This window comes from Gallinula chloropus, assembly GCF_964237585.1.
Source record: "Gallinula chloropus genome assembly, chromosome: 15".
In the NCBI taxonomy this organism is placed as follows: Eukaryota; Metazoa; Chordata; class Aves; order Gruiformes; family Rallidae; genus Gallinula; species Gallinula chloropus.
This window is the reverse complement of record NC_140100.1, coordinates 7,877,301-7,904,437: the sequence shown is the minus strand read 5'-3', so window position 1 is coordinate 7,904,437 and position 27,137 is coordinate 7,877,301. Positions and strand designations below refer to the sequence as shown.

Here is a 27,137-nt window from a genome sequence, read left to right as displayed (position 1 = left end):
AGATACCACCCCTGAGCCATCCCCATCACCCCTGAGCCACCCCTACCACCCCTTTACACAGCCCTGCCAGGAGTAGCTGTCACTCCAGCTGAGCAGGGTGGCCATGATTAACACACAGCACACTCAGCACACCCAAAGATGATTATTACTGCCTTCTGCCAGCAGCAGGTGCAGAAGAACTTATGGGTCTTATTGAGCCTGGCACCCTGAAGTCTGAATTTTGCAAATCCGTCTTGTGTGAGAGCAGATCACATCGCTGGGCAATTCAATCTTACAGGTCTCAAGTACATCACCCCCAGGGTTAGAGCATGATGCTTCTTTATTACCTCCAGCTCGGTGTTATGAGCGTGCAGCTTCTGCACCATCTCCTCAGCCTCACGCATGCGCCGGTTCAGCTGGGGCGAGTGCTCGGAAGGGGTCAGCTCGCTGTCGTACGACTCCAGAATTGCTCGCATCCCATCACGCTCCTGTCAGGAAGAAGAGAAACCATATTTAGGGACAAAGCTTTGACCTCACTCTGAGGAGAGGATCCCCAGAACAATACTCTACATCTTTGCCCATAGTTCTTTTACACAGCAAAGAAACTCTGATGGACACACACTCATCACTTTCGTATCGGCATCAAGCTACAGCTGAACACACAGTTCTAATAAAATAAATGTTGCTGCTCTGAAAAATGAAAAATTGGATTGTTGTGTGTATATAAAACCACACATCCCTTGCAGGAAAGCAACACACACACACTCTAACAAGCAGATGGCAAGTGAGAACAGAGCCTGCCTTCTTTTCGGAGACACCATTCTAAGTCAACATGGCTGAACGGGTTTCTTCAGCACAATATTTAGCGTAGCAGTTGACATTTTTCCTGCCTAGGAGTTCCAGCAAGGAAGGAACAGAATTGTCACAACAGAAACGAAACAGATTTGACAACAAACAAAGTGGCTGAGAGCAAATATCCTCTAAACAGTATGTGACTTCTCACTCGTTAAGCACTGCTCCACAAACTGTTTATAATAAATATTTTTTCTGAGGTTAATATCTCACAGATGACACGTTCAGCTCACTTTGCCAGGAATTCTAACCAAGTATTTGCAGAGAGAGACAAAAAGAAGGATCTCTTCCTCTTAGCTAAAAGCCAAAAGTAAAACTTTTCAAGAGGGGTGGGGGGAGGCCCTGGTTGAAGTATTTCCTAAGGTGCTCCCAACTCCAGACAGCACCCAGCGCCTACCTCCAGGCACTGATGTGGAAGAAGAGTGGGGACAAAAGGCTGGCATTTTCCAAGAGTCAGGTGTGTTTTAGGGTGATTACCACTTGCAGTGCAACATGTCTTACCCAGCTGATGAAGCGTGTTACCTTTTGACCACATGGAAGAACCTTGATGTCTCCAGGGCAGGGTGAAAGCAGCCTAAGCCCCGGGATAAATCCAAAGAGCAAGACCTCTAAAGCAACCTGGGAGCGCTGCCTCCCTTCTGCTGCTGCTGTTTGCTCCCTCTCCCCATTAGTAAAATGCTCAAGTGCTCTGGACAGACCAGCAATCTCATGTGAATTCTACCATCACAACATATTATTAGAAGATCACTCAGCTCTGCAGCTATGAAGTTACCATCCAGAGTGGACTACTATTGCTACCTGAACATGGTCCAGTTTGGCTGTGCTGGAATACTTTGCTGGGATCCCGCTCTCTTGGGACATCAGGGATTGCCAGGGTAGGAAAAAGGTCCTTTTCCCTGGTCCGTATTTCAGATAGTGAAGGTGATGCTCACCTCTCAGCCCAGCAAGCCTGCACACAAAGGTTATCTCCCCCTTCAAAATGTAAAGGTCAAAGACTGAAAGTGGAGAGCAAGTGTATGTGTGGGGATGAGGAGGAAGATTCAAAGTGTGAAAATAAGATGAGGCGCTGCCAGAGGTAGGGTGTGTGCTCAGAATGTTTCACGGACTGAAAGGTCAGCCCAGATGGTTGGGTTGCTCAGCAGGTAAAAGGACCTCAAGACCAGAGGACAGCCTGAGGCTGAAGGAACCAAGTTAATAAAATAGTAAAGAAAAACAAGCTTTAACATAAATAGCACTGGAAGCTGTTCCTAGCTCCTTGCTCACGTCTGACTGAAGAGCAGTATTTTTCCAAGGAAAGAGCAGCTTTGCCATAGTTTAGAATGAATTATTAATCTGACAAACATACAAAAGGAAATACTTCCACGTTACCACAGAAAGAGAAAACCCAAACTTGGCCACAGCACACCCATCTTGTAAAGGGCTTGTTCAGCAGAAAGGCTGCAGTACAGGACTGCTCCATCCCCCTTCTGCCCCTGAACACATATCACCCAGTCTGCCCAGTGCACTCTCCACAAGGCAAACCTGCCTTCACTCAGGAGATGATTTTCAGTTCTCGTTTTTTGCAGAACCATCATCTAGAGCACCAAAGCGACCGTTTAGCAAAGGTACCAGTTTGATCCTTGCACGTTGTTGCAATTACATCTGCAATTATAGCATCCTCTCTCTCTCTCTGCACTCCTAGCTGCTCTGCTATCCTCATTTTCTCCTAAGCATCTTGCATTGATGCGATAATTGAATGCTGTGATGTTCTCTCCATTACAGCAGGGCAGTCCCAAACTCCTCAGCATTTTTTTCCACAGCAAACAGGACCCCCGGCAATTCCCATCACACTTGGCTTCCAATTAACCGCTGAATATTAGGTCATTCGAGTCATCCAAGATCCCAGCAGTTCCCCAAGACACTCAGCTGCAAGGAGGACAAACTTCTGCTTTCATGGTAGGATGGGAAAACTGCATGGGAGCAGGACATCCCTACAGGGTGTCTTACCCCTAAAATCAACTACAGACCTTGTCCTTCAAAGCCTCTCAAAGAAAGAGGAGACTTCTTGAGAAAAAACCCATAACAACAGGAGCAGAAAATACAACACAAACTGCTGGGTGGGGGGAAGAAGTGCTGAAAAGCTGAAATAAAGGGCAGTACAATTAAACACTCAATCCTGGAATTTAGTTCTCATCAATTACTTCTAAATAATAATACTTTAATGAAATCAATTCTCAACTTCCAACAAGTGGTCCCCAGCTCCATTTTTCAAATTCCTCCCCGTCAAGAGCACTCACTGAAAGCTTTTCCCTCCCTCCTAAAGATCTTGTCGATTTGGCAGGAAACTGAAGTTCTTGTTGAGAAGTCCTCTGCCTGAAAAGATTCTCTAAAACATAATCCTAATTTAGTGACTGCTGCAACATCTCCTCATCCCACATGGCAGGACATTATTCCCCAAGCCCCACCAAAAACCTAGAGGCTTTCAGGTGCCCTCTCAAACCTTTTGCCAACACCTCCCACTTCCCTGATTTCCATCAGGACAGACTTCATCAGAAGGACTAAAAAGTGGTCCCTCTGGGAATCTCCACCATTCACCCAGCACATGGCATCTCTGCTAACCCACCACAGACCCAACACCAGAACACTTCCACCTGGGTGGAAACCTCCACCAGTTTCAAATCAACACCAGAACAGAAATGCAGATTACACTACACATGCCCTAAAAGGAGAATAATTAGGTTTGATGTTCATTATAAACCTAGAATATTAATGCCCCACAGCAAAGTGTGGTGGTGCTGCAGCTTGCAGCTGTGTTTGAGGAGATCTATGTTTCAAAAGGAGGAAGGATAGTGATTTTTTTTCAAAGGTTGAACAGCTTCCCTTCCTTCTGCAACAGCCAATTCACCAAAAGAATATGCCTTCTACCACTGCATAACTAAGAAGAAAAGGTTTTAGATTCTTAACCACAAATTAGAGCTAATCCCACGAAAATCTGTTACAGGATGGCACCTCTGCAAAATGCCAACCCTGAGATAAAGCCTCTTCCCAGCCCTCCCACCAGCTCCTCTGCTCCCTGCTACATAAAGCCAAAATTCATCCTGATTGGCAAGTAGCTTGAAGTTAAGGGAAAGATTTTAGTCCTTATCATTCACACACCAGGGCTACCAGTGCAGTTTAGAAACATCAGTAACATAAGTGGGCTCTGCCAGGATGCCAGCATAGGTTGGGGACTGGCCCATTGAAAAGCAGCATAGGGGAGAGGAACCTGGGGGACAGCAGGATGCTCATGAGCCAGCAATGTGCTCTCATGGACGAGAAGGCCAATGGCATCCTGGGGGTATTAGAAGGGGAGTAGTTAGACGGTCAAGAGAGGTGTTACCCCTCCTCTGCTCTGCCCCGGTGAGACCACACCTGAAATATTGGATCCAGCTCTAGGCCCCTCAGGTCAAAAAGGACATAGAAGTCCTTGAAAGACCCCAGCACAGGGCCACCAAGGTGACAAAGGGAGTGGAACACCTTCCTTATGAGGACTGGCTGAGGGAGCTGGGCCTCTTCAGCTTGGAGGATATTGAGGGGTGACCTCATTAATGTTTGTAAATATTTAAAGGGCGAGAGTCAGGAGGGCAGAGCCAGCCTCTGCTCAAGGATGGCAGCGACAGGACAAGGGGCAGTGGGTGCAAGCTGGAGCAAGGCAGGTTCCATGGGAATGTAAGGAGGAACTTTCACTGTGAGGGTGCAGGAGCACTAGGACAGGCTGCCCAGAGAGGTTGGGGAGTCTCCTTCTCTGGAGACATTCAAACCCACCTGGATGCATTCCTGTGTGATCCTGCTCCGGCAAGGAGGTTGGACTTGATCTTTCAAGGTCCCTTCCAACTCCTAACACTCTGTAACTGTGGTTCTGTGATCATCCCCCACGTCACGGAAACACCACTACTGCTGTTCTCCCAGGGCAGCCAGTGGCACGTCGAGGAGCACAGCAGGGACTCCCAGCTCTCTACTGGAAGCAACCAGAGAGTAAAATATAGCCCAGAAAATAAAAAAAGCCACCCGACCTCATGCACATACACGTAGGTCCAGGCCCTGCTCCTGTTACTGCTGCTCGTTAGCCCCTCCTCAAACATCCATCCCCACTGTTCACCACAGACCTCCTAATTAGTTGAAGAAAAGCAAAAAAGAAAAATCAATAAGGAAGAAATTAAAGTTACAAATCTAACCGAAGTCAGTCACACACCCAGGGAAAATTTGTTCCTGGGGTAAAGTTTATCTAGTGTCATAATTTTATTGAAATCCTATATCTTCCTATTGACTTTTATCGTTCTGAGCTGGATGCCAGAGTTGTTATTAGAGTCTCAGCGTTGCTTGCAGGCCCGAGGTTTGGGTGTTGGGTTGTGGTTCTTTGTAGGTTTTTTTTTCCTTTTATAAACAAGCTGTAATTGTCTGGTTTATTGATCAATAAATCTTTCAACTGCCTCTTTTCACCCGGCTTCTGTTCTGGGAAGTCTCCTGCACCATTCTCTTGTAAAAAGATATAGGATTGTTGGTGGGGTTTTTTTTTTAAAGAACAGATTGTTTTGTCATTAGCAATGAAAGAGCAGGAATTGTGCCGGTTGGTTCCGATAATGGCTTTTTAATGACAGATTCCAGTCACAGTAAAATCTGCTTTATTTCCACACGAGTGAACTTCAACTATTAATCCACAACCCAAGCACAGAGCTCGCTGGCTGCCTCGCTTCTGCAAGGGTTAGAGCCTGGCAGAGGAGACAGACTTTGTAAAGTGGAATCATAATGATATTTCCCACTTGGCGCTCTTTTTTTTTTTTTTGCTGGTACAGAAATATTCCTGTTCCCAGCACTAGATGAGCTTTTTGTTTAATTAATGATAATTTTTGGAGAATGTTAATAGACTGCTTCATTATAGGAAATCAGTGGCAAGATTTCCCCCTCCTCTTCCTCTCCAGACTCCTAACTCCAAATTAGTTGTAATAAGAGAAAATTTCGAGACTGAAGAAAGAATATGGAGCTTCAACATCAAACAGATGCTATTTGCAATCAGGTGTAATTTGCTAACTATTCCTCATAAAAACACAAATAAAAGAGAAAGATGACTGTGTGCCAGAGGGCTGGGCTTTCTTGCTTTAAGCTGTACAAAGAGAGAGACACAAAAAGGGAGATATCAACTGAGCTTGACCAGAGGTTTAATCTTAGCAGCATCAGCAGTGTGAGGTGTGGGAACATATACCTAAATACAGTCAGAAATGACTGAAATAACTTATTATATATATGAGGATATAACTAAATATACAAAAATATCAGGACCTATTGGGACAATAAATCCTTAAGATGCTCTAAAATTATTTATGGTAATCTCTGCTCCATATTTGCTGAACTCACAAACAGCAGGACAGGCCCTAGAACAGGACAGAGGAACAGGTCCAACTTTTAAAGGAAGGATGGAAGGGGAGATACAGACTCTGGCCATTATAAATTACTTCAACATTTTGGTGTTTCATAAAATACTCAAAGAAAACATTAAGAATCAAATTGCAAGCAGCAAGAGAAGAACTAGGGACAAGAAACAATCAACTGAACCTTAATACGAATAATATCAAACCAGTTCCATTTCCTTCTTTGACAGGTAACTTGTTTGCTGAATAAAGGCAAACACTAAACGTGATAAATTTCAACTTCAGCGACGTGGTTATCGAAGAGGAGGATTATGATTCAACAGCATTGCTGTAATTTAGAGAAATGAAGTTGTATCAAGGTGATGTAATTCATGAACACAAAGCACAGAGCCCCGTGCATTGGGTAGCAACACAGGCACCAGGTACCATCAACTGGCAGCAGCCTCACTTGGCATCGGCCCCTTCTCAGAGCCGTCCATACCTACATCACAATCACAGAATCATAGGGGTTGGAAGGGACCTCTAGAGATCATCGGGTCCAACCCCTCTGCCAAAGCAGCTCCCCAGCTCATATTGCACAGGTCGGCATCCAGACGGGTCTGGAATATCTCCAGAGATGGAGACTCCACCACCCCCCTCCCTGGGCAGCCTGTCCCAGGGCTCTGTCACCCTCACTGTGTAAAAGTTCTTCCGCATGTTGGTGCGGAACTTCCTATATTCTAACTTGCAGCCATTGCCCCTTCTCCTGTCTTGACAGAGCACTGAAAAGGGGCTGCCCATTTCCCCCTCCATCCCAAATAGATATGAGCATCTTGCTTCAAGCTCTTTGGGATACGGCAGCACCCTGTTTGCTGAGCTTCCACAGGCACCATGGAAAAGCATCAACTGGGGAACGTGCAGGGGGGCTACTGACAATTAATAGGTTCTGCCCCCATTTGATGGCTGGAGGAATGGATGATTGGTACCTTGTTAAAGCTTTCTTTGTAATTAGGTGTCTCTCTTCAAAGCCTGTGCTCACATCCCATTGCCTTATGGAAAATGGGAGTAGGAGGGAGGTAAAAACAAAGTGCCAGCAATCCCCAAGAAACAGCACCCTGAGGGCAGAGCCAGGGCCAGAGGCACATTCAGTCAGACTCCGCTATTACAGTAAAGCATCTAAGGGAGCCGCATTCCCCCCACTCCTCACCTTCCTGGGGCACTGCTAACAAGAGCTCATAGAGTCTTCCAGACTAAAAACCCCAACAGCTCTACACCAAACAAACCCAGCAAAAATTAAATGACAAGAAACTTTTCAAATCTTCCTTGTCTACAAGCAGCAGCTACTATCACCAGAGGGCAAACGGTTCCCCTTTCTCTTACCAGCCCTTAACTCTTGTACTAATCATCTTTAAATCAAAATTTTCTATTCCCAAACCTGCTCACAGCTTCCTTCTCAGGCACCGCCATTTCCCAACATTTCTCTCTGTGGCTGACCTATTTTCCCATTACTTTGCAAATTAAAACTGACTGCAGACACGTACGTGTACACACACACCATTGACTTTCTACTCAAGACCTCAATTAAGAGAGCGTTTACAAAAAAGCATGTTACCTCCATAAAAATCAAAACATCCACCAGATTTCACTACCCTTACACTGACAGGTACATCAGAGAACAGGTTTTTCAAAATATTCCTACCTCTGGAATGTGACTTTCTAGATATCAAACCCTTCTGCTTGCATTTTTGCCCGTCGAGCCAATATAAAGCTATTGCAGGAGTCTGAAGATGGATTTAACCTATAAAGAAGTCCTTCAGACACATTGCACTCTACAACCAACGCTCATCCCACAAACCCAGATTATTTATCCTTTAAATGTCCAGGTACCACCATCTGTGTCTAACCTGAGCAGGCAGAAGAGAGGTCAGAAAGACTGATGTACTCTGTAACCGCAAGCAAGGAGCACACCAGGAATTAAGCATCCCTCTCTCTCCCATCATCTCTCTACAACTGACGGTTTTCATCACTTTTCCTGATACTCTCATAACAGAGACATTTTCTTGCTAGGAAGGGTTCTGTATCACTACAGTCAAACACCAACTCTCCACCCAAGGTCAGAACTCTGGAGAAAGTCATCACCAGGGAAAAGGGCAGTAAGAAGAGGACACAACCAGGCAGACAGCCTGAGAAAGACAATCAAAGGGTAATTTTAGGTGCTAGAACAAGGCATTCAGAGACACTCTTAGCTTCCCAACCATAGTATCTTAAATGTTGGAGAGACTCTACAGTGTGACTGCTCTTTTGGCAAACATTCAGCAGGCATCTGTAAACTACAAATACCTGTGTACCTTCCGTTCCCTAAGTTTTTCTCCACATTTACACTCCTTCCTTTCTAGCTCTTGCCCCTCACTTCCAACAATTCCCTATACAGAGGGCTCAGCTTGCCTTATATCCCAGCAATGGACCAGAGCAAGTAAATCCACTGTAACTGTTAATCTGTCTCTGATAAATCCCCTGCTCAATATTTTCAGGAAAATTGTGCACGCTCTCTAAAAGGCTCATTCTGCTTATAGCACATACATATGCCAGCTGACAAGCAATCATACAACTGACACCGCAGCAAGCTAAATATTATCTGACTAAAATACCCCCGGGGTCCTCTTGCTTCACAGTGAGTTTAACATGTTTAGTTATGTTTCCTAACCTCCTGCTGCCGTGAAATAATTTTTATGATTTTTCTTCATTTAATTCCCTTCTGCCGGAACGCTGGCTGCTCTAACACAAGTTTGGGTTCCCTACCTCAGTGTATTTTTCATCTCTTCATTCAAAATAAAAAGCCCTCCTCTTTGTACCATTTCTCTTGGCCCCACTCCTCAAGCTTCGGCAATCTTGCACAAGGATGAAGCTGCCTTATTCACCTGCCTCAAAACAGAGTCACACTCCATCTGACACTGGTATCTGACACCATGGGTGCCAATCTCATTTGAAAAATGGTCATTTCTTTTAAAAATAAATAAATAAATAAATACAGTACCTTCTTCAACCTAGCCACTAGATCACAATTGCTGGCAGAGGGAAGGCATATAACTCTCAGTATTCATCCTTACCAGCCACAGAAAACTAGTATTGTGTTCATCTGTTAAAAAGAAAATAAAGAATAAAGAAAAAGAAAGCCTTATTCAAGCCTGAAAAGAAAGTTTTTGTGAGGCTGATTCAGATTCTTCTATTCTGCCAGTGTCTACAGCGCGTAAAGATTCTGCCCTATGCTCACTTCTTACCCTTGGATTTCTCTTTCCTCCTGCCTAGCAGGTAACCCAGATATTGGCCTCTAAATCTCTTAACAGCCAGTTTCTTGCAGTTTTAACCACTTAAACATCATTAACTTGGGAGCAAAGAAAACTGAACTGTGCTCTAAGCTAGCGCAGATATCTCTGCAAGAATAAAGAAGGAAGAGTCGCACCACCATCCAGGCTCCATTCCTGGGGTAGCTGGGCAATAGCAGAACTGAAGCAGAAGGGCAAAAATCTCTCTTGTCAGATTTTGAGAGGACAGAAATATCAGAGACCTGAGTTCATCTGATCAGCTCAACACAGCACATTCCACTGAACCTGAAGAGTAAGTTCTTTGTCCCCTTACGACATGTCAACAACTCTACAAACGTGGTGACAGTGGCTTTTTGAAAAAGACAAAGAGCTTTTACCTGAAGCCTCAGAACACACATGACCTGGCTGCTTTCTTAGGACATATTGATAATACCCCATATTTTACTTAATTCATAAATCATTCCCTCTACCACCTCCAAAGTAGTGACTTCATTAAGAGTTTCAGAAATCATACACCAAGTTATCTCCTGGGTGGCCCACAGTGTATCTGCATTGCCCTGAAAGGACAGAGCTCCTTGTCATCGCTGCTCAGTGACACATCCTACTGAAGAACACCCAGCACAGAGAAGTGCCGCGATGGAGAGAGACGGGACACAGCTTGATGCCAGCAAGAGTCGATTCATTGCAAAGAACCATTCCTTTTCATATGCTGGCTGCTTTCTGTCAAACACACGGTGTTCGTGGGCTACATCTGATTGGTCAACGTGTTGCTGTCACAGCAGCATCTCTATCTTATCATGCTAATAGAACTTCTAAAACCTGGTCAGACAGCAGATACACCTTGACAATAGAGGACACTTTTTCCTGGAGCCTGTCCCAGCAGGGGGCCGGCAACGATGCTGCCACCTTGTTTAGTTTCCCCGAGGTTCATGGCCTAAAGGCTCCATCCCGTTATCTGTTCACCTGGCAGTGCTTGAGCCTTTGTTTCTCAAGCTGCAGGCCACAGAGAAGACAGGCAGGTCTGGCAGTGTATCTGCTGCAATAGGACTGTCCCAGGAAGAAAACTTAAGCAACCTGCACCTTAACACATGTAGCTTACAGATAGGCACCCACAGCACCTCCACTATGAGTCATCACCATCAACTGTTGGACATTTCCTTCAATTCCTGTCCCAGGGAACTGCCCAGAAGCCTCTACTATTCATACAGCCACCCTGACACAGGTTATGGAGGGTAAAGCCCCCAACACCAAACGCAGTGTCTACCCAGCCCTGACCTTAAGCTGTTGACTGAACACCACAAAGCATTTTGTTCAGTCCTGGAGGCACAGTGTGCAACTTCCATACCACAGAAGCCAGCTCTCTATCAGGCAAAAGAATGCATAAACATACGCTCTTGAAATTCTAATAACCATCACGGGTCGTTTCTCACCCAAGCTGTGCTCCCAGCTCTAAGACTAGCTAAGGCGTAGTTTATTTAGTCACACTCAGTGGTTTATCTAAGATGAAGCAGTAAGAAGCCATTACTCTGAATTACATTTCTATGACTGACTTGGATGAGGTCAAAATACTAACTCTATGTTACCCAACACACATTTTGCAGCACCCAAACGATGTGGGTTACGTGTTTTAACTTGTACCCTTTGAAAATATCAATGCAAAGCTCACTTTAATGCTTTGAGTATATAAACCAGCTAAAAAGATTCAAAACACAACCTGGCACAAACAACTCTTCCTTGGCTTTTTTAAAATCCATTTATTCTCTCGACCCAGAGCACAGCTCAGACAACACCCACACAACATGTCTCATTAGCTTCATCGGGAGCCATCTTCAGGGTTTGTTCTCAGACAGCAAGCAAACATCATGATGCTCAGCTACTCTTTAATCTTGTGGACTCCACTTCTGAAAGAGTTTTCTGCACTTGAGAAAGAAAACGTGCCACCTCTGTGCTCTGGATTGCAGCTTCTTGAAACAGAGGTTTGTTTGCTGCCACTCACTTCCCATATAAAAGCCGGTGAGGGCTGGTAGAGAAGACTACGAACCACCCTGCTGTGTCAGGGACCTTGTGTCCCTCCTGAGACCCAGACGTGCTGAAGAACAACACTGGATGATTAAGAACCAGGTACAAGGACCATATCAGGCAGGTATGTTGTGGTGCTTCGCCACCATTCCAGTTGCACCTTCACCTCAGGCTTCCCAACTCAATAAACAAATGGCCTGTTATTAACTACTTTGGAAAAACAAGCTCTCATTGACAACTCCTCCAGATATTTTTATTGATCATCTAAACATCCACTCACTTTCTGAACTCTGATAAATTAATGACCTTGCCAGTTTTCTGATGGAAATGAATCTCATTGCTATTTTCTTTGCTTGAAAATGTATTTTCTCTTATCAGTTTTTAATTTGCCACCTTTCAGCTTCATTAAACACCTTTGTTCTTGCATTGCACAACCCGGGAAAACAACAGCTCCCAAACAGCTTCTCTAAACCATTCATTCATTAGGCTCTGTGCTTTCAACTTGTCACCTCTTATTCAACTACTTTTTAAGGTAAACAAGTGGAAGCTCCAGTGTTCCAACATAACTGCTCTCCCAGACTTTCCCAGTCCCATCACCTGGTTCTGACTGCTGCTCTCACTCTGCAGCATCCTCAGCTGAAGTGGCTTAACGGGAACAAATGAAGAGAATGTTAAAATGCACTGCCAGTCACTGGTCCTTTCCCCATCTCTGTAACAGGTACACCCTCACCCAGCTCCTGGTTGGTTCATGATCCCAACTTCTCCTGCCCATCAAATCTTTCATGTACAAGTTATCCACAGACCCCACTCCAACTACACAGGTTGGCACATACCTACTGCTCAGCTTCAGAGGGGTTGGCCCGCTGTCAGAAGCAGGATGAGACACTCCTCTAAAAGCTGTTGAGCCAAAGGATGGCAATAGCCCAGCAATTTGCAGTTCAGAAATGCAGTAGGCAACAACCTCCTCAAGCACACCCAGCAAAAAAAAAGAAGATAAACAGATGCCTACATGCACTTAAGAGCCAACCTCCAGCCCCTGTGACAACAGCCCATAAACAGACTTCTTCAAACATTAAACATTTCAGAAATTAAACAGTTACCCTAAAATAGCCTACATTTCCCAGATCTAACATTACTATTAGCTGCCACTCAGTAAACATCTTCCTTTTACACTGTCACCAGAGCACTGGTTAATTCACGTAGACAAACCGACGTCCCTTCCTTTGTTCTCCCTCCACTGCCTCTGCAATATTAAGTCAACAAAATCTCTCCTCAAAACTGCACTGCCATCAAGCATGTTATGCTCAAACCATTAGGCAAAACGTGAGGCACTGGAGTCATGCTTCATTAAAAGCAAGTGGGAAAGAAACAGTTTACCAGAAGAAAAACATTATTTAGGAAATATATTCAGTGTACACATCTGAAATAGAGTTGTGATTAAATGTCTAAAGCCAAAACATTCAACAGTCTTTTAATTAATATTTGACCACAAATTATGCACACTCCTATGTATTTACATTTTCTTTTCAACCAAACCACACAGAAAGAAAAAGCTGAACCACAGCATCAAAAAACCTACTTCAGTTGCAAGCTAAAACCGTTCTTTTGCTTTCATACTAATGACCTACCAGGTATTAGGCAAGAGAATGGACTATGGGCTTCTCTTCTTCTGGGCACAACTTCAAAGCGAGAGGAATATCGTATAATCACAGGAATGATTGTCAAAAGAAAGACCAGTAAGAGAGAGGTCTCCTCTCCCTACCACGTAACATCACAGAAAGAGCTGGTAAATGGCAGAGAGTTAAAATGATGGAGATGAACTCCTACATACACACTGCGATGCACCCATGATGCAGAACTTTCTGAATAACTTGGAGACTCTCAAATTGAAATCTTGCCATGCTTACATTCCACATGCCAGAAAGAGAAAGCAAAGGATGCTCAAGTCCACCACAGGCAGAATTGCAGGATTTTTAATTTGCAATCAAGTACATCCTCAAGAAGATGATCAGAGCCAGAAAGATCTAATCTTTCTAAAAGTTAAATTTCAAATGAAGTCACATATCTGTTGCTTTATTTGGTTCTTCTGCTTCCATCTGTGAAATACCACTATATTATTTACTAAAGTGCCTTAGAGCCTTACAATAAGCCTGGCCAGCACTCTCCTGACTTAGTAGAATCTTTCTCAAACACAGCTTAACCGTACCAACGAATGCTGCAGGAGATAATGCCACTTTCAGTATAGTCAATTATTAGCACAGACTCAGACACGCACAACACTTGAGGTTTGAAAGCTGCTCTGGAGACTGACTACCCCAATTGTCCTCAGCTGTCCTGGATCCCCCTTATTTCCACGGGATTCACCCGAGCATGTACACAAACGGATCACACTCTTGCTCTCCTGAAGTCCAGGGTTGCGTTGCTGCTATTTGCCTTGTTCCCTTCTCTCAGCAGCCATTCTGAATTACCTTAGCAGTGTCCTTACCATCCTCCTTAGGTTGTTGACAAAAGCCTCCACAATCAACATGAAATCACTCAATGCCACTAGCACAAAAAGCATTGCTTTAGAGGCAAAGGAAAGGCAAAAGGAAACGACTTAATCATTCAGCTAGAATTTATCACCACTCCACAATCCCTCAACTCATTCCAAAAAGCTGTTCCTATTTCACTTGCAGGAATTACTTTTCAGACTTGTCCCTATTATTTCACCTCCAATAACAACATACATGAGCTCTACCACATTAAAAGAAACCACGACTACTGTATCACTACCCACGATTACTAATTCACTGGGATCCTTCCTTACCTTATGGAAGGTAAGTACAGAAGTGCCCAAAAAGCAGCAAGTGATGAGCTTCTGCCTCTGTCTTCTTGGGCACATCAAGGATGCTAAACACACACACAAACAAAATCAACAATCAAGGCAATGCAAAAGACTTCTCGTGCAAAACACCTGCCTCCAGTCCGTGGAAGAAGTAGTGCAAATTTTACAACATACGTCAAATTCTTTTTAACTTTTCCCCTGAATCAAATTAGTTACTAATGAAACAGTTTATGATTAATACTCACTTAAGTCAAGAAGTAAATTGGGGAAAAAGCTATTAGTTGAACATGAGCCAATCAGATCAGTTCCAGATATACATAATAAAATGTGAATATGTGAAGAAAATTCCATCGCTGTATCTTTAGAAGCTTTCAGCTTTTGAACACACTCTGCATTAGAGCGTCACAGAATCACAAGGCTGGAAAAGACCTTTAAGATCATCAAGTCCAACTGTTCCTGTCCTGTGCTAAACCATATCCTTAAGTACCTCATCTACCCCTTTTTTAAACACATCCAGGGATGGTGACTCAAGCCCCTCCCTGGGCAGCCTGTTCCAGGCCCTGACAACTCTTTCAGTGAAAATCTTTTTCTTAATATCTGATCTGAACCTGCCATGGGTGCAGCTTCGTGCCATTTCCCTTTGTCCCATCTCCTGTCACCTGGCTGAAGAGACCATCACCCACCTCTCTACAATCTCCATTCAGGTAGTTGTAGGCAGTGATAAGGTCTCCCCTCACCTCAGCCTCCTCTTCTCCAGGTTGCACATCCCCAGCTCTCTCAGCCATTCCTCAGATGATTTGCCCTCCAGCCCCTTCCCCAGCCTGGTTGCCCTTCTCTGGACACACTCCAGGACCTCAATGTCCTTCTTACGGTGAGAAGCCCAGAACTGGACCCAGCACTCGAGGTGCAGCCTCACCAATGCTGAGTACAGGGGCACAGTTACCTCCCTTGACCTACTGGCCATGCTATTTTTGATACAAACCAGGATGCAATTGGCTTTCCTGGCCACCTGGGCAAGTAATATCCTCCAGCAGTCAATTTACCTGAGAAATACTGACATACCTTCCAATGATTTAAACACAAAGTCTCCCTGACTGATACTGTACGTATCTCGCTGACCACAACGCAGAGCTCTGTTCAGGGATATGCCCATCCCATCCACCACAGGCTCTCTCAGTTGGATTTCTCCCTCGTTCCAAGCTGATGGGACACTGAGGAGCTGTGGTCACAGGGGGAGGAGAGGGCAAAGCACAGTCCATCAGTCCTGCCTACACTCTGAGCTGCTGGGGCAGCACCCTGGAAGAATGAGCAGAACAGAAAATACCAGCTAGAGATCATCTCCTAAGCCTGTAAGCACAATCCCAGGCAAGAATTTATTACTTTTGCCTCTAGAGCAGCCTTTTCCATATTTGAAGATCCATTTCTCTGCAGTATTCACTAGTGTAATTCTTCACATCTTCCTCCTACTTTTTACCATCTCTCTAGATAGTTAATAAATATCCACTTGTCTTCAGAAACTGAGCGGTGCCACTGTAGTATCTCACGCAGAGTTACCCAGACCTGACTGGAAGGAGAGCCAGAAATGAATGAGATGGGGATTAAGGACAAGAAATCCTTTTGTAATTGAAAACTCGGGGCTAGTCACCATGAAGAAAAATGCAGGAGACTCAGAAATACACTAAAATTCAAAGCAGAGTCTGTGGCCTAATACTGACTCAGACCCCAAATTTTATGGGCATTCTGAACTTGAACATCTCCAGGGTTACCCCATGTATATATAATTTTAACATCAATCCCTAGAAGCTTTGAATTTGAAAATAAAAAAGCATATTACAAATTGAAAACCTGTCCTCATCGAGGCTGTGGTGTGGTAGTGGAAAATCCTGTTTCTTGTGAGATACAGAACAGAAAACATAACTGTGTTTAAGCTTCAGGTATGTGGAAAAGGAAGGAGGGTAAAAAATACTATCAGTACAACATGTATGAGGGAGAAAGACAAGACAAGAATGAATAGCTTGAAAACAAGGGAGCTCTGAAGTTTTCATCTCCGAAGAAAACAAACCTGTACACAAAATTTTACAAACTTCAGGGGAGCAGAAGCAAAGGGACTGATCCCCAGCTGAAGTTTGGGCACCTCTAAAAGGACACGTATATTTGAGCATCGCTTTCTTTATCAATAGTTTAATGCTATAAACAAAACAAAACCAAAAAGAGCAGCATGACAAACAAACTTTTTAGCCAGAGCTTCTCCCTGCCTCCTCCCGAGCTTCCGAAAAGCAAACAGCTGCTCCCGTTCTGCATCACACACAGCGTCCTCACACCGGCACACTAATGGGTCTTCAGACGAGGCAAATGCTGGTATTAGATACCACTCCTATTAGCTCAGATCAGAGAGTGTGCTGTTAAACCCCACAGGTAGCGCCCACCGCAGAGGCAGCTCTCTTTATTTCACAAATCACATGTAATTGCCTCTTTAATATCAGCCCCTGAATTGAGCCAAACACTATCATTCCTCTCCAAACTCAACACTTGTGCACTTCAAACATATGTATTTCATACTTAAAGAATACGTTTTGCAATAAAAAGTACTTCCAAAGCTTAGAATTAAAGTTATTAGATGATTTAACCCACCGATGCAAACAGCAAAGAGAAAAGGAAAGCCACTCCTCCCATGCTCCAAACTGCAATTGCTTTCCCACTAACCACCCAAAGAAATGGGGGGGCTCCACGGTGGCTTTAAATTCCTGTATTTGAATGAAGGGGATGTGATGGATACAGTGCTATTTGTAACACCTTAGGGGTGTGTTGGAAATAACTGGTGTTATTTATAAGCGGTGTGTTGCTTTGCACACCCGCACAGCTCATGAATCACAGGGTCCCACAGTCAGTGCAGCCCGAAGCACAGCAGCCCACAGCCAGTGCGGCCTGAGACACAGAGGCCCACAGCCAGCACGGCTCGAAGGGCACGGCGGCCCACAGCCAGCGCGGCCTGAGACACAGAGGCCCACAGCCAGCATGGCCCGAAGGGCACAGCGGCCCACAGCCAGCGCAGCCCGAAGGGCACAGCGGCCCACAGCCAGCGCGGCCCGAAGGGCACCGTGGCCCACAGCCAGCGCGGCCCGAAGGGCACTGTGGCCCACAGCCAGTGCGGACCGAAGGGCACTGTGGCCCACAGCCAGTGCGGACCGAAGGGCACGGCAGCCCACAGCCAGTGCCAGCTGTGGGAAGAGATTTTCTGTGGTGTTTGCACAAGCTGAGGCACATGGGTGATCTTCATCAGCAGCTGGTGGAGGATGGGAGAAACGGCAACGCCTGGGACAGGCACACAGCTGTGCAGCCATCACATGCTATATTGGGTTTGGGTGTATTTGGGTGGCGAGGCTTGGGTAGTAGAGGGCTACAGGGGAGTCTGCTCTGCTCAACCCCTGTAGCAGACCCTGGTGAGGCAGGTTGTCCATCCCTGCAGCTCATGGAGGATGGTGGGGAGCAGATATTCGTCTGCAGCCCCTGGAGAACCCTACAGTGGAGCAGGGGGACACACCTGAAGGACACTGTGAGCTGGTGGGAAGCCTGCACTGGAGCAAGCTCCTGGCAGGACCTGCAGCCCATGGAGAGAAGGGCCCACACTGGAGCAGGTTTGCTGGGGGAGATTTGTGACTCCATGGGGGACCAGGTCGGAGCAGTCTGGGCCTGAAAGTCTGCACTCCGTGAAAGGACCTGTACTGGGGCAGCTGGTGAAGAACTGCAGCCTGTGGGAAGGACTCACATTGAAGAGAGTCATGGAGGACTGCCTCCCATAGGTGGGACCCCATGCTGGCGCAAGGGTAGAGTGTGAGGAGTCCTCCCCTGAGGAGGAACGAGCAGCAGAGAGAATGTGTGATGGACTGACCCCAATCCCCATCCCTGTCGCCCTGTGCTGCTGGGGGGAGGAGTGAGAGAAATGGGGAGTGAGGTTGAGCCCGGGAAGAAGGGAAGGGTGAGGGAAAGGTCTTTAAATTTTGATTTTATTCCATTATCCCACTCTGATTTGATTGGTAATAAATTTAATTAATTGTTCACAAGGCAAGTTTGTTTTGCCCATGACAGTAATTGGTGAGTGACCTCTCCCTGTCCCTATTTCAACCCATGAGCTTTTGGTTACACCTTCTCTGCCCTGCCCATCTGAGGAGGAGGGGACAGAGCGGCTTTGGAGTCACCTGTCCCCCAGCCACGGCCAACCCACCCCACACACATGGGGCTCAGAATGTGCAAACAGGTGAGAAGCTCACTGCCGTGGTGGGAGATGGGAAACAGATACGAGCTGGGGTTACTTCTGCATTCAGTGTTAAGCAAATGCCTGTTCCCAGCACATCTCGAACAGCCGCGAGGCTGCTGGGCAGGCAGTGACAGCCTGTCTGCAATGCCTGGCTGAAGCAATCATTAAGCACTTGCTCAGTGTGGACCTGGAGCTCGCTGAAAGGGGAGGACAGTTACTCATCATTAATGCTTACTTTCACATCACTCTCCTACCAAGCTTGCTAACAGTCTAGCATGCTAATGGATACTCCAGAATTTAATTTTTTCGTTCTTTTCTTCTCATCTACAATCTTACCCTCTATGTCAGAAGCGATTTAATTACTGCTAAATCATCTCCAACAATGGATGCTGAGCATAGGCTTGAATTTCTTCAAGAGGTGTGATTTTTATCCTTTAGTTTCTCCTGCTTTTTCACTTACTGTGGGAATAGTTAAACTGCATTTCTCCAATTTGCTTTTTAAATGGAAAAGATTACTGTCAAGAGGTGCAAGTTCTGTATTTCCCCGCCACTTATGGATGACATCAGTCTCCTCCTTGTTCCTATCTACTGAAACAATGCTGTCTCCTGGCACGTCAAGTTTTAAAAGTAAAGGCAATTGAAGTTTTTACCATGCAGCTCACAAAGAAAGATATCTGCACGTTATAATTGATTCCTCTCCCAATCTCACTGGTTAAGAAAAATAATTGAATTTGGTACCCTTTTAATATCTTCACATATTCCTCTGCAGATCCGAGCTGAACATACTCCCTGCTTTGGTCTCAATTTTCCAAACCCTTTATCTTTAGTTCACCGATCCAGCACAAGCAAGAGACTCTCCAGTCTGGGGAAAACTGGAGCAAAGAAAATTAATACAGGAGAGAAGCAGGAGGAAGGAGGATAACGTATTCAGAAGCAGAAGACTTACGAGGACACTTGTTCATGCAACTCTGCTACTTCACAGTGTAGATTCGTAGGACTACCTTTAGGTTTTTATGCTGCACTTTTTAGCAGCCAGACTTCAAAGTCTATTACGGAAGTTGAGCATCACCACCTCTGTTTTCCAGAAGGGGAAATCAATGCCCAGCAAGATGAAGTGGTTGTGGTCACTCAGCAGCTCAAGGATCTGGGCTCTCTCATGTCTCTGTCTGGGGATCTTCCCTGTGATTAGGTCATTCTGATCACAACCAACCACCCCACACAAAAAATGTGTTTATCAGCGAGGCACCAGCTCCGTTTAGAAAAGGATTGCCACTGCTGCACAGCCACTCCTGAGATGCTGCCTTGTCTGAAGTCACGTGGCAGACGGGCAAACCCAGAAAGAAACAGTACAAAAGAAAGTAGAGATGTTGACAAGCACGATCATTCCCACAGTGTTCCTGTTACACGTGATCCAAATTCTCACTGTGCCGAAGTCATGGAAGACAGAGGGAAGTCTAATTCCTTTCCAACTATTTCTGCAGAGGAAATGATCAGTACCTACCAGAATCAACCAAAACATGGCTGTGAATTGTAGGAATAAACACAGGAATGTGAAGCTGCTGCTCTGTGACATGGCATGGAGATTATTCCTCTGGAGATGAACATCAACAGTTCGACCTGTAGCCGCTGATCCTTTGTCCTGTTCTTCATATGAGCAAAGGAACTCATACAAAGAAACCATTGACAATCAGAGAAGCTTCTCACTTTCTTCTAGAGTTAAGCTTTCAGATGATTTAGATTCAGAAACTTCATTTTCAAACCAGCTCTGAGCAAAGAAAATGACCGGAGCTTTTCCCTTGGGAAGGGAAGAAATGAAGAGGGACCATCCCTTTCACAGCGATGTGCTGTTGGACAGGCTTAGCCGTGCTGCCAAGCAGACCGCTTTGTCGAGTAGAAAAACACAAGCCTTAGGTCCCAAGCCCAGGAATGACTTGCAGCAGCACAAAGCCAAAAGCTTTCCTGTAATCTTCACTTCACACACAGGCAAGGGAAGAAGCTGCTCCTGATCTCCCAGCCATAAAAGAAGCCATCCTTCAGCAGACCGAGCGGAGCTGCGTTTGCAGGCTAACTCATCAAGCTGCCGAATTGATATGCAGCAACAGAACCATGTAAGGATCAAATAAAATTAATTCTGTCTAATAACAAATTAATTGTCCATGCCAACCTCTAATGTCTCCATCATCAAATGAATTTCCATGTTATTTACCCACCACAACTTCCCACGGGGAAGGAGAAAGACAGCTGCTTAGATTAAAGAATGAAACAGAAGAGCCTCCTAGACAAAGGATCTTTTCATTTCCTAAATGATTGCTCTACTCCAAAACGTCTTAGGAGAAATAATGTTAGGGGTTTGGGTTTTTTTATTCTTTTTTTAACAAAACCAAGATGCAAACTGCCTGATTTGATGCTGCTACTTCATTGTCTCAGAACTGAATGCAACAACTTCTAGCAGTAAGGAGATACAGGCTCATGGAGAAATAATGTTCCCGTTAATAGAAAAATACGGTGTCAACAGACCTAAGAAAGTGCATTTTTCTCATTTTATATTCTTTGAGGCATGGATCACTGTAGCCCTCATCTTATTTACTGACAACAGGAACATTTTTAAAAGGCGTATAAGATGACAACAAAACCCACTTCACAGTAAAACTAGGCTATAAATTCTTTCAAAAGACCAGAAAAGTGACACATGCTGCCAGCTCCGCTCTGCTTTTATATTAATGCCTCTAACGCATCCAAAACGTCCAGTTTGACCACACCAAAGCATACCTCTCAACATCAACATCTAATGGATGAGGTTTTCTGGGAAATAAAAGAAAGCTTTCTCTAACAGCAGCATCGACGCTTCAACCCACTTTAAACAATCTACGTCTATGCCTGAGAACTGCCAAGGCTGAGGAAATCAGCTCATAACAAAAAGCTGATCCGTTTAAACCTGGAGAAGTCCCAGGAATAGAAAGGCAAAAGAGGAGAAGACACATGTCCCAGAAGATTCAGAACTCAGGCCTTGACCCAATTGGTCCAACAACTCACTATTATTGATCAGAAAGTAGAAAAAGATACAAGAGACCTTTTATTTAGCTAACAGCCAGTGCTTCATCATACAACTTAAAACACTTACTTGAATGGGGATTTAAAAGTTATTACTTGCAGAGCTGTCACAAGATAACCTCCCAGGGATGTCTTTCTGGGGTATCTTGGCCAGCAGGACAAAGGATTTGATCCTCCCCCTCTACTCTGCCCTGGTCAGGCCCCACCTAGAGTATTGTGTTCAGTTCTGGGCTCCCTGGTATAAAAACAGAGTCCAGAGGAGGGCTACGACAATGATTAAAGGACTGGAGCACCTCCCCTACAAGGAAAGGCTGAGTGAACTGGGACTGTTCAGCCTTGAGAAAAGAAGGCTAAGGAGAGATCTGATCACTGGTTATAAATAACTCAAGTGGGGGATGCAGGGGGAAATGGTCAGCCTCTTCTCAGTGTCTGTGGGGACAGAACAAAGGGCGATGGCCTCAAGTTGGACCACAGGAAGTTACGCACCAATCTGGGGAAGAACTTCTTCCTAGTGAGGGTGATAGAGCCCTGGAACAGGCAGCCCAGGGGGGTGTGGAGTCTCCTTCTCTGGAGATATTCAAGACCCATCTGGACACCGACCTGTGTGACCTGTCCTAGGGATGGGGGGGATTGGACATTATGATCTCTTGAGGTCCCTTCAAAACCCCTACGATTATGTGATTCTATGATCTTCACTACTGATCCAAGAGTAGAACTCGATATGGGATTTGAACTTGTCAGATTTACTGTGGTAAAGAGCTCTCTAGGGTTATGGAGTGGTCTTACCAAAATTCTGACCTGACTGTCCCTGAAGCCAGGGAGCAAAGCAACAACTCGCGCATGGCAACACCACAGGCCCAATCTGGAAGAAACCTCACAAAACCAAGCACGATCTGTCAAACAGGGATTTAATTTATCCTAGCTGCAATGGGGTGGTTTTTTCCTACACAGAAAAGATTAGGAGCAACAGATTCACTCTTCCAAAGCGGAAACAAAACAACTTTTAGTTAAGAAATAAAGCAGATGGCCCACGTAGATTAAAGAGTAGGTACAGCGCAATGCAACAGCTCACTGCTGCGCACAAATCCCACAGTAATTACAGCAGCAGCGTTATTTCACTAATGATGCTATGCCTGTGAACTGGGACAAATTAACACAAAGACACATATGCTGGTGACTTGCAGCCCAAGGGAAGGTGAATGTGATGGAGAGACAGACGTTTAAGGGAATCACAATTAAGTCCCGCAAGGTGCAGGCAAGCAATATGCAGCCCCAATAAAAAGGGAATATGGAAAAGATGTGCTGCTCATCTGTCCTAGGTTTGTATGAAAATTGATGTTCTCCCTAGAGACTGTGCATTGGATCTTTCTCATCCCACTTGTACTTGAGCATCTTGACTGTTCGTCCACTTTCCTCTAACAGGTTGCAGATCAGAGTCGCTGTCCCTGGGACACATCCTCACTCAGCTAAACCAGAGTTACCTGGCCCAAGTGTTACCTTCCATAAAGCAAAGCCACATCAAGCTACATCACCTGCCCTGACCTTGTACATCCAACCATCACAAACTCCCAGAGCAGTTACGTCTAATGAACATTGCACAGTTTTCCTCACTGAAGAGCAGAATGTCTTGTCATGCAAGAGGGACCTCAGGGTGTCTGGCACCATGCAGCCATCCAGCTCACTAACCCACAGCTCTGGATGCAAGCACACAGGCTGGGCTCACTTTATACCCTTGACAAAGCCAATGTGTTCCAGTTCAAAGCACTAAATCCAAGGCAGAGAGCCCAATTCAGGATAAAAACCAAGAAAAAGCCAGTTGAGACGAACCCCACGAATCCCCATTCAGACCAGTCCTTCATTTCAGCAACATGAGATGATCTCCATCATACCTGAAGAGGTGTGACAGCTGACATCCCACACCAACAGCTTTCAGGCTGTTTACCCTGTCGGTAGCAGCTCATTTCCTCTGACCTCTGGGGCCAAAGATGCAGTTTGTAGTGTGGCTTATCAGATGCTATTGATGCTGACTACTTCCAGGCTTCGAGATTTGGCAGGGGGTAAGCGTTTTTCTGGTCTGGACCAGAGAGCAATTCAATATTATTTTGTACTTTGGATGATTTTAAGCTAATAAAGGTCCTATTCTTTTTTTTAACTCCCCATGCAAATGTTAATTTTTAATAAACTTTGCCCAAGTAGGATTTAAAGCTTATCTCACAAGACATATTTAGAGCAGTGCCATGGTAAAGTAATTCTGGGAAAAAAATACGTACAGCTGAAAATAGGATATTTCTGCATGCCTGCTTCAAAGTCTACCAAGAGTTTTCTGCACAGACTGACTTGTCATCAGGCTAGTCATTGTGCAGGACTGGAATTATTAATTAACAGTCAAAACCTGTGCTTCTCAGGCATGCTGCAGATGAACTTCATTGTCACCGCGAGTTCTGCACTTCGCATCAGTAATGCAGGAAGGCTGGAGGTGGTGGAGAGGCAGGGAAGAGCAGACAGATTTTGTTTAAACATCACAGAGTTGGAAAAGTTAATCTGATGCTATCAGGCAGCATGTTGACTGGGCAAGAGGCTTTATTAACATCAGTCCTTCTCCAATGATGGGGACGGGAGCTGCACTGGTGAAAAGCAGGTAGAGGCTGCAACGTCTTGTAGGCTTCCATGGGCCACGTGGCCAAAGAAGCAGGGAAGAGGCTACGATGCGACTGATGAGGGCTTTAAAAAGTTGCTGCTGCTGAGGGACAACACAGGGCATGTTACACAACTGTGCTCAAGGCCTTATACTTAATTCAAAATAATTATGTTTAATTATGAGAACGGCAGAAAGACTTCTACATATCGCTTCCAAAACCTGTTGAACAGACTCTTCAATTCTATAACCCCTGCGGCCCCTTGTGTTTTATTCCATCAGAAGTTAATTATGGGAGAGAGAGTTTCAAAATGTATTAAGAGCTATCACATATCTAAGGGTCATTTGCACCGAAGACAGGAAAACACGTTAATGGGAAAGGTGCTGTGAGCATCTCAAGCTTTCCTTCAATGCTCACGGATGCAAGGACAGAAGTGATGACCTCTCTTTTCTATCACAAGAGCCATGCAGAAAGCTAATGCATAGAATCACTGTCTTATTCAGTCAGACCTCTTCAGTGTTTTCTTTTGTTATTTTCATGGATAATATATATGAAAATAGCAACGTTTTCATGTATTATATGTAAAAATATATGTATGTACAACTGCAAGTGCTGTGCATCACTTCTCCCCACAAAACTATTGTCAGCAACTGCATTCACCCAATTCACCCCAAAGCTTCCAAGAGGGAAGGAAAAAACGGCTGGAGAGATCTCTCAGGTATCAGGATTTACCTTGCATTTCACAGCTTTCTCTGCAAGTATTGTCAGGAAATGAATCCTTTGGCTTGGGAAATTCCTTGTTTCCTGGCACAGGTTATCAATAGATGGTTCCATACAGGGAAAAAAAAAGCTGCTCGTGAAATATTCATGTTGTTTACTGCTCTAGGTTGGTCCTTTGACTCCTATCTTGAGGGACACACAAGAATTAAAAACAAAAGTCTAATTTCTGTATTAGGAGTCTTGCTGTGCTGCCTGTTTTGCTCTACTTAAGTTACAGAAATCAAAGTATCATAAAATTTTAATTAAAAAAAAAAAGCCAATGTACTGACAGAAAAAATTTCTCCTCGTTATTTGAAACTCTTCATCTGTAGCTGTAAAATCACCTTCTGCTCCCAATATCCATATATATCAGCAAGAATTAGGGAAGTCTGAAGGAAAGAATGCAGAATGAAGGGCCTGTGACCCACAAATCAAACACACACCAGCACTGGAGGATTTGAGCTCTCAAAAAAAGATCTGTGGAAAAGCAACTGGTGCTTTGCAACAACGTATCTCTGAGAGATCCATGTGTTTACAGGTCCCAGAAAAGGGCTACTGCAGAAAGGAGCAAAATATGCACATGATACCTGAAAAGTACTTTTTTCTTCTTAATTCTCTTGTAGTAAATTGCATTGTCTCTGGAAAAACATTGAACCTTAACTCTTCATCACCACTGGAAACACATGTGTTCTCATGCACAACTTTTCTCCCTTTAGGGCTGACATGCTCTGGATTTGATTTCTAATTTTTCTCACTTGATTTTTGCATATTTTTTGCTTTTTAACTCAAGTAAAATCTCTCAGATGTGCTACAGAAAAATATCCACAGACTGAGGAAAAATTAAACGTCACTTGAATTAAAAAAAAAATTAAAGCTTCAGTAGACATGACTGAAGTTTGAGCCTTTGTATGAACTTAGACCTCAGGAAGGTGGTAAGACTGAACCCCTGTAAACACCAAGACCTACGTTTGCTCTTCAGGTTTCATTGTCAGGTTTGAACATTTCCCATCTTCTCAAATCCACAAGAGTTCACACTGCAGCTGCACATCCTTCTGACGTTCCTCCACAGTATCCAGCCACTCGGACAGTCCACAGGCTGCAGCAGATGGAGAATGTGGAGCACCCAGGAAGGAAAAATGCAGGTATTTAACAGGAGACACCTGGAAGGAATGTGTCTCCAAAGGCTGAGAGCTCACTCCTCCTTCTTGAATAACAGCTTCTTTTAAGATTTCTAAGCATGGTTACTGCAAATATTTTGAAAGTCTTGGCCAAAGGCCAAAGTTTTTTTCCCCATATTCTCTCCTCTTTGCAGCCATCCAGAAAATTACTTTGATTTTTTCAAGCACCATCCATCCCAATCAACTACAGCAGAGCTGATCCTCTAATCCCTGCGTGGAGAGCACTTCTGCACTGTGTGACCTTACAAATTTGGGGGTGACTAGACTCAACTCTCCTCCTGGTGACGAGGCCTACCCCCAAGGGGCTATCATTGCTCCCTTCCTAGCAGCAGCTCCAAACTGAATTATTTAGTAAGACAGAGCGTACCGCATGATGTGGCTCCAATAGAGTCTCAAAATAGGCCAACTGCTTTGACTGAATTAAGAGATGATTTGTTAGGCAGCACAAAAGGTCTGGATCTCTTTCTACAACAGTGTAACACAGGGAAAAAATTCCTCTGAGCATGTGGCAAGATACAGTTGAGGAATCCCACAAGGTATACAAAATAAAAATGTCCCTCATACAAAGTACAACACAGATGAAAGGGAAAAACATGTGTGTGTTACCTATAGACACACACACTTACATTACTGTTGGGAAAAGGTTAGGAGTAGTTTTCTGCTTTTGTTAAATGTTTTCGTATTTACCTAAAAACTAGTACTGCACAGACAAAAATCAGGAGTCTCAGCAATAGGATTCAGTTAGCAGAGATACTGAAACTCTTGGTTTCCTCTGCTATGAGGAACCAAGCACACATTGCTCTCTGAATTACTCAGATCCCCCCAGGCCTGAGTAACAAGCCTTTGGCAGCATCGACACACTGAGAACAAGTTCTTTACAGTTCTTTTAACTTTACAA

The 27,137-nt window shown here is 44.6% G+C and overlaps 1 protein-coding gene across 1 annotated transcript in view; it reads right to left on the bottom strand.

The window, feature by feature from the left end:
- Positions 1 to 27,137, bottom strand: part of MAD1L1 (mitotic arrest deficient 1 like 1) — a 377,764-nt gene that overhangs the window by 215,532 nt on the left and 135,095 nt on the right. Inside the window, exon 12 of the mRNA XM_084271156.1 lies at positions 327 to 467. Coding sequence (XP_084127282.1) covers positions 327 to 467 — 141 coding nt within the window. The remainder of the gene's footprint in view (positions 1 to 326; positions 468 to 27,137) is intronic.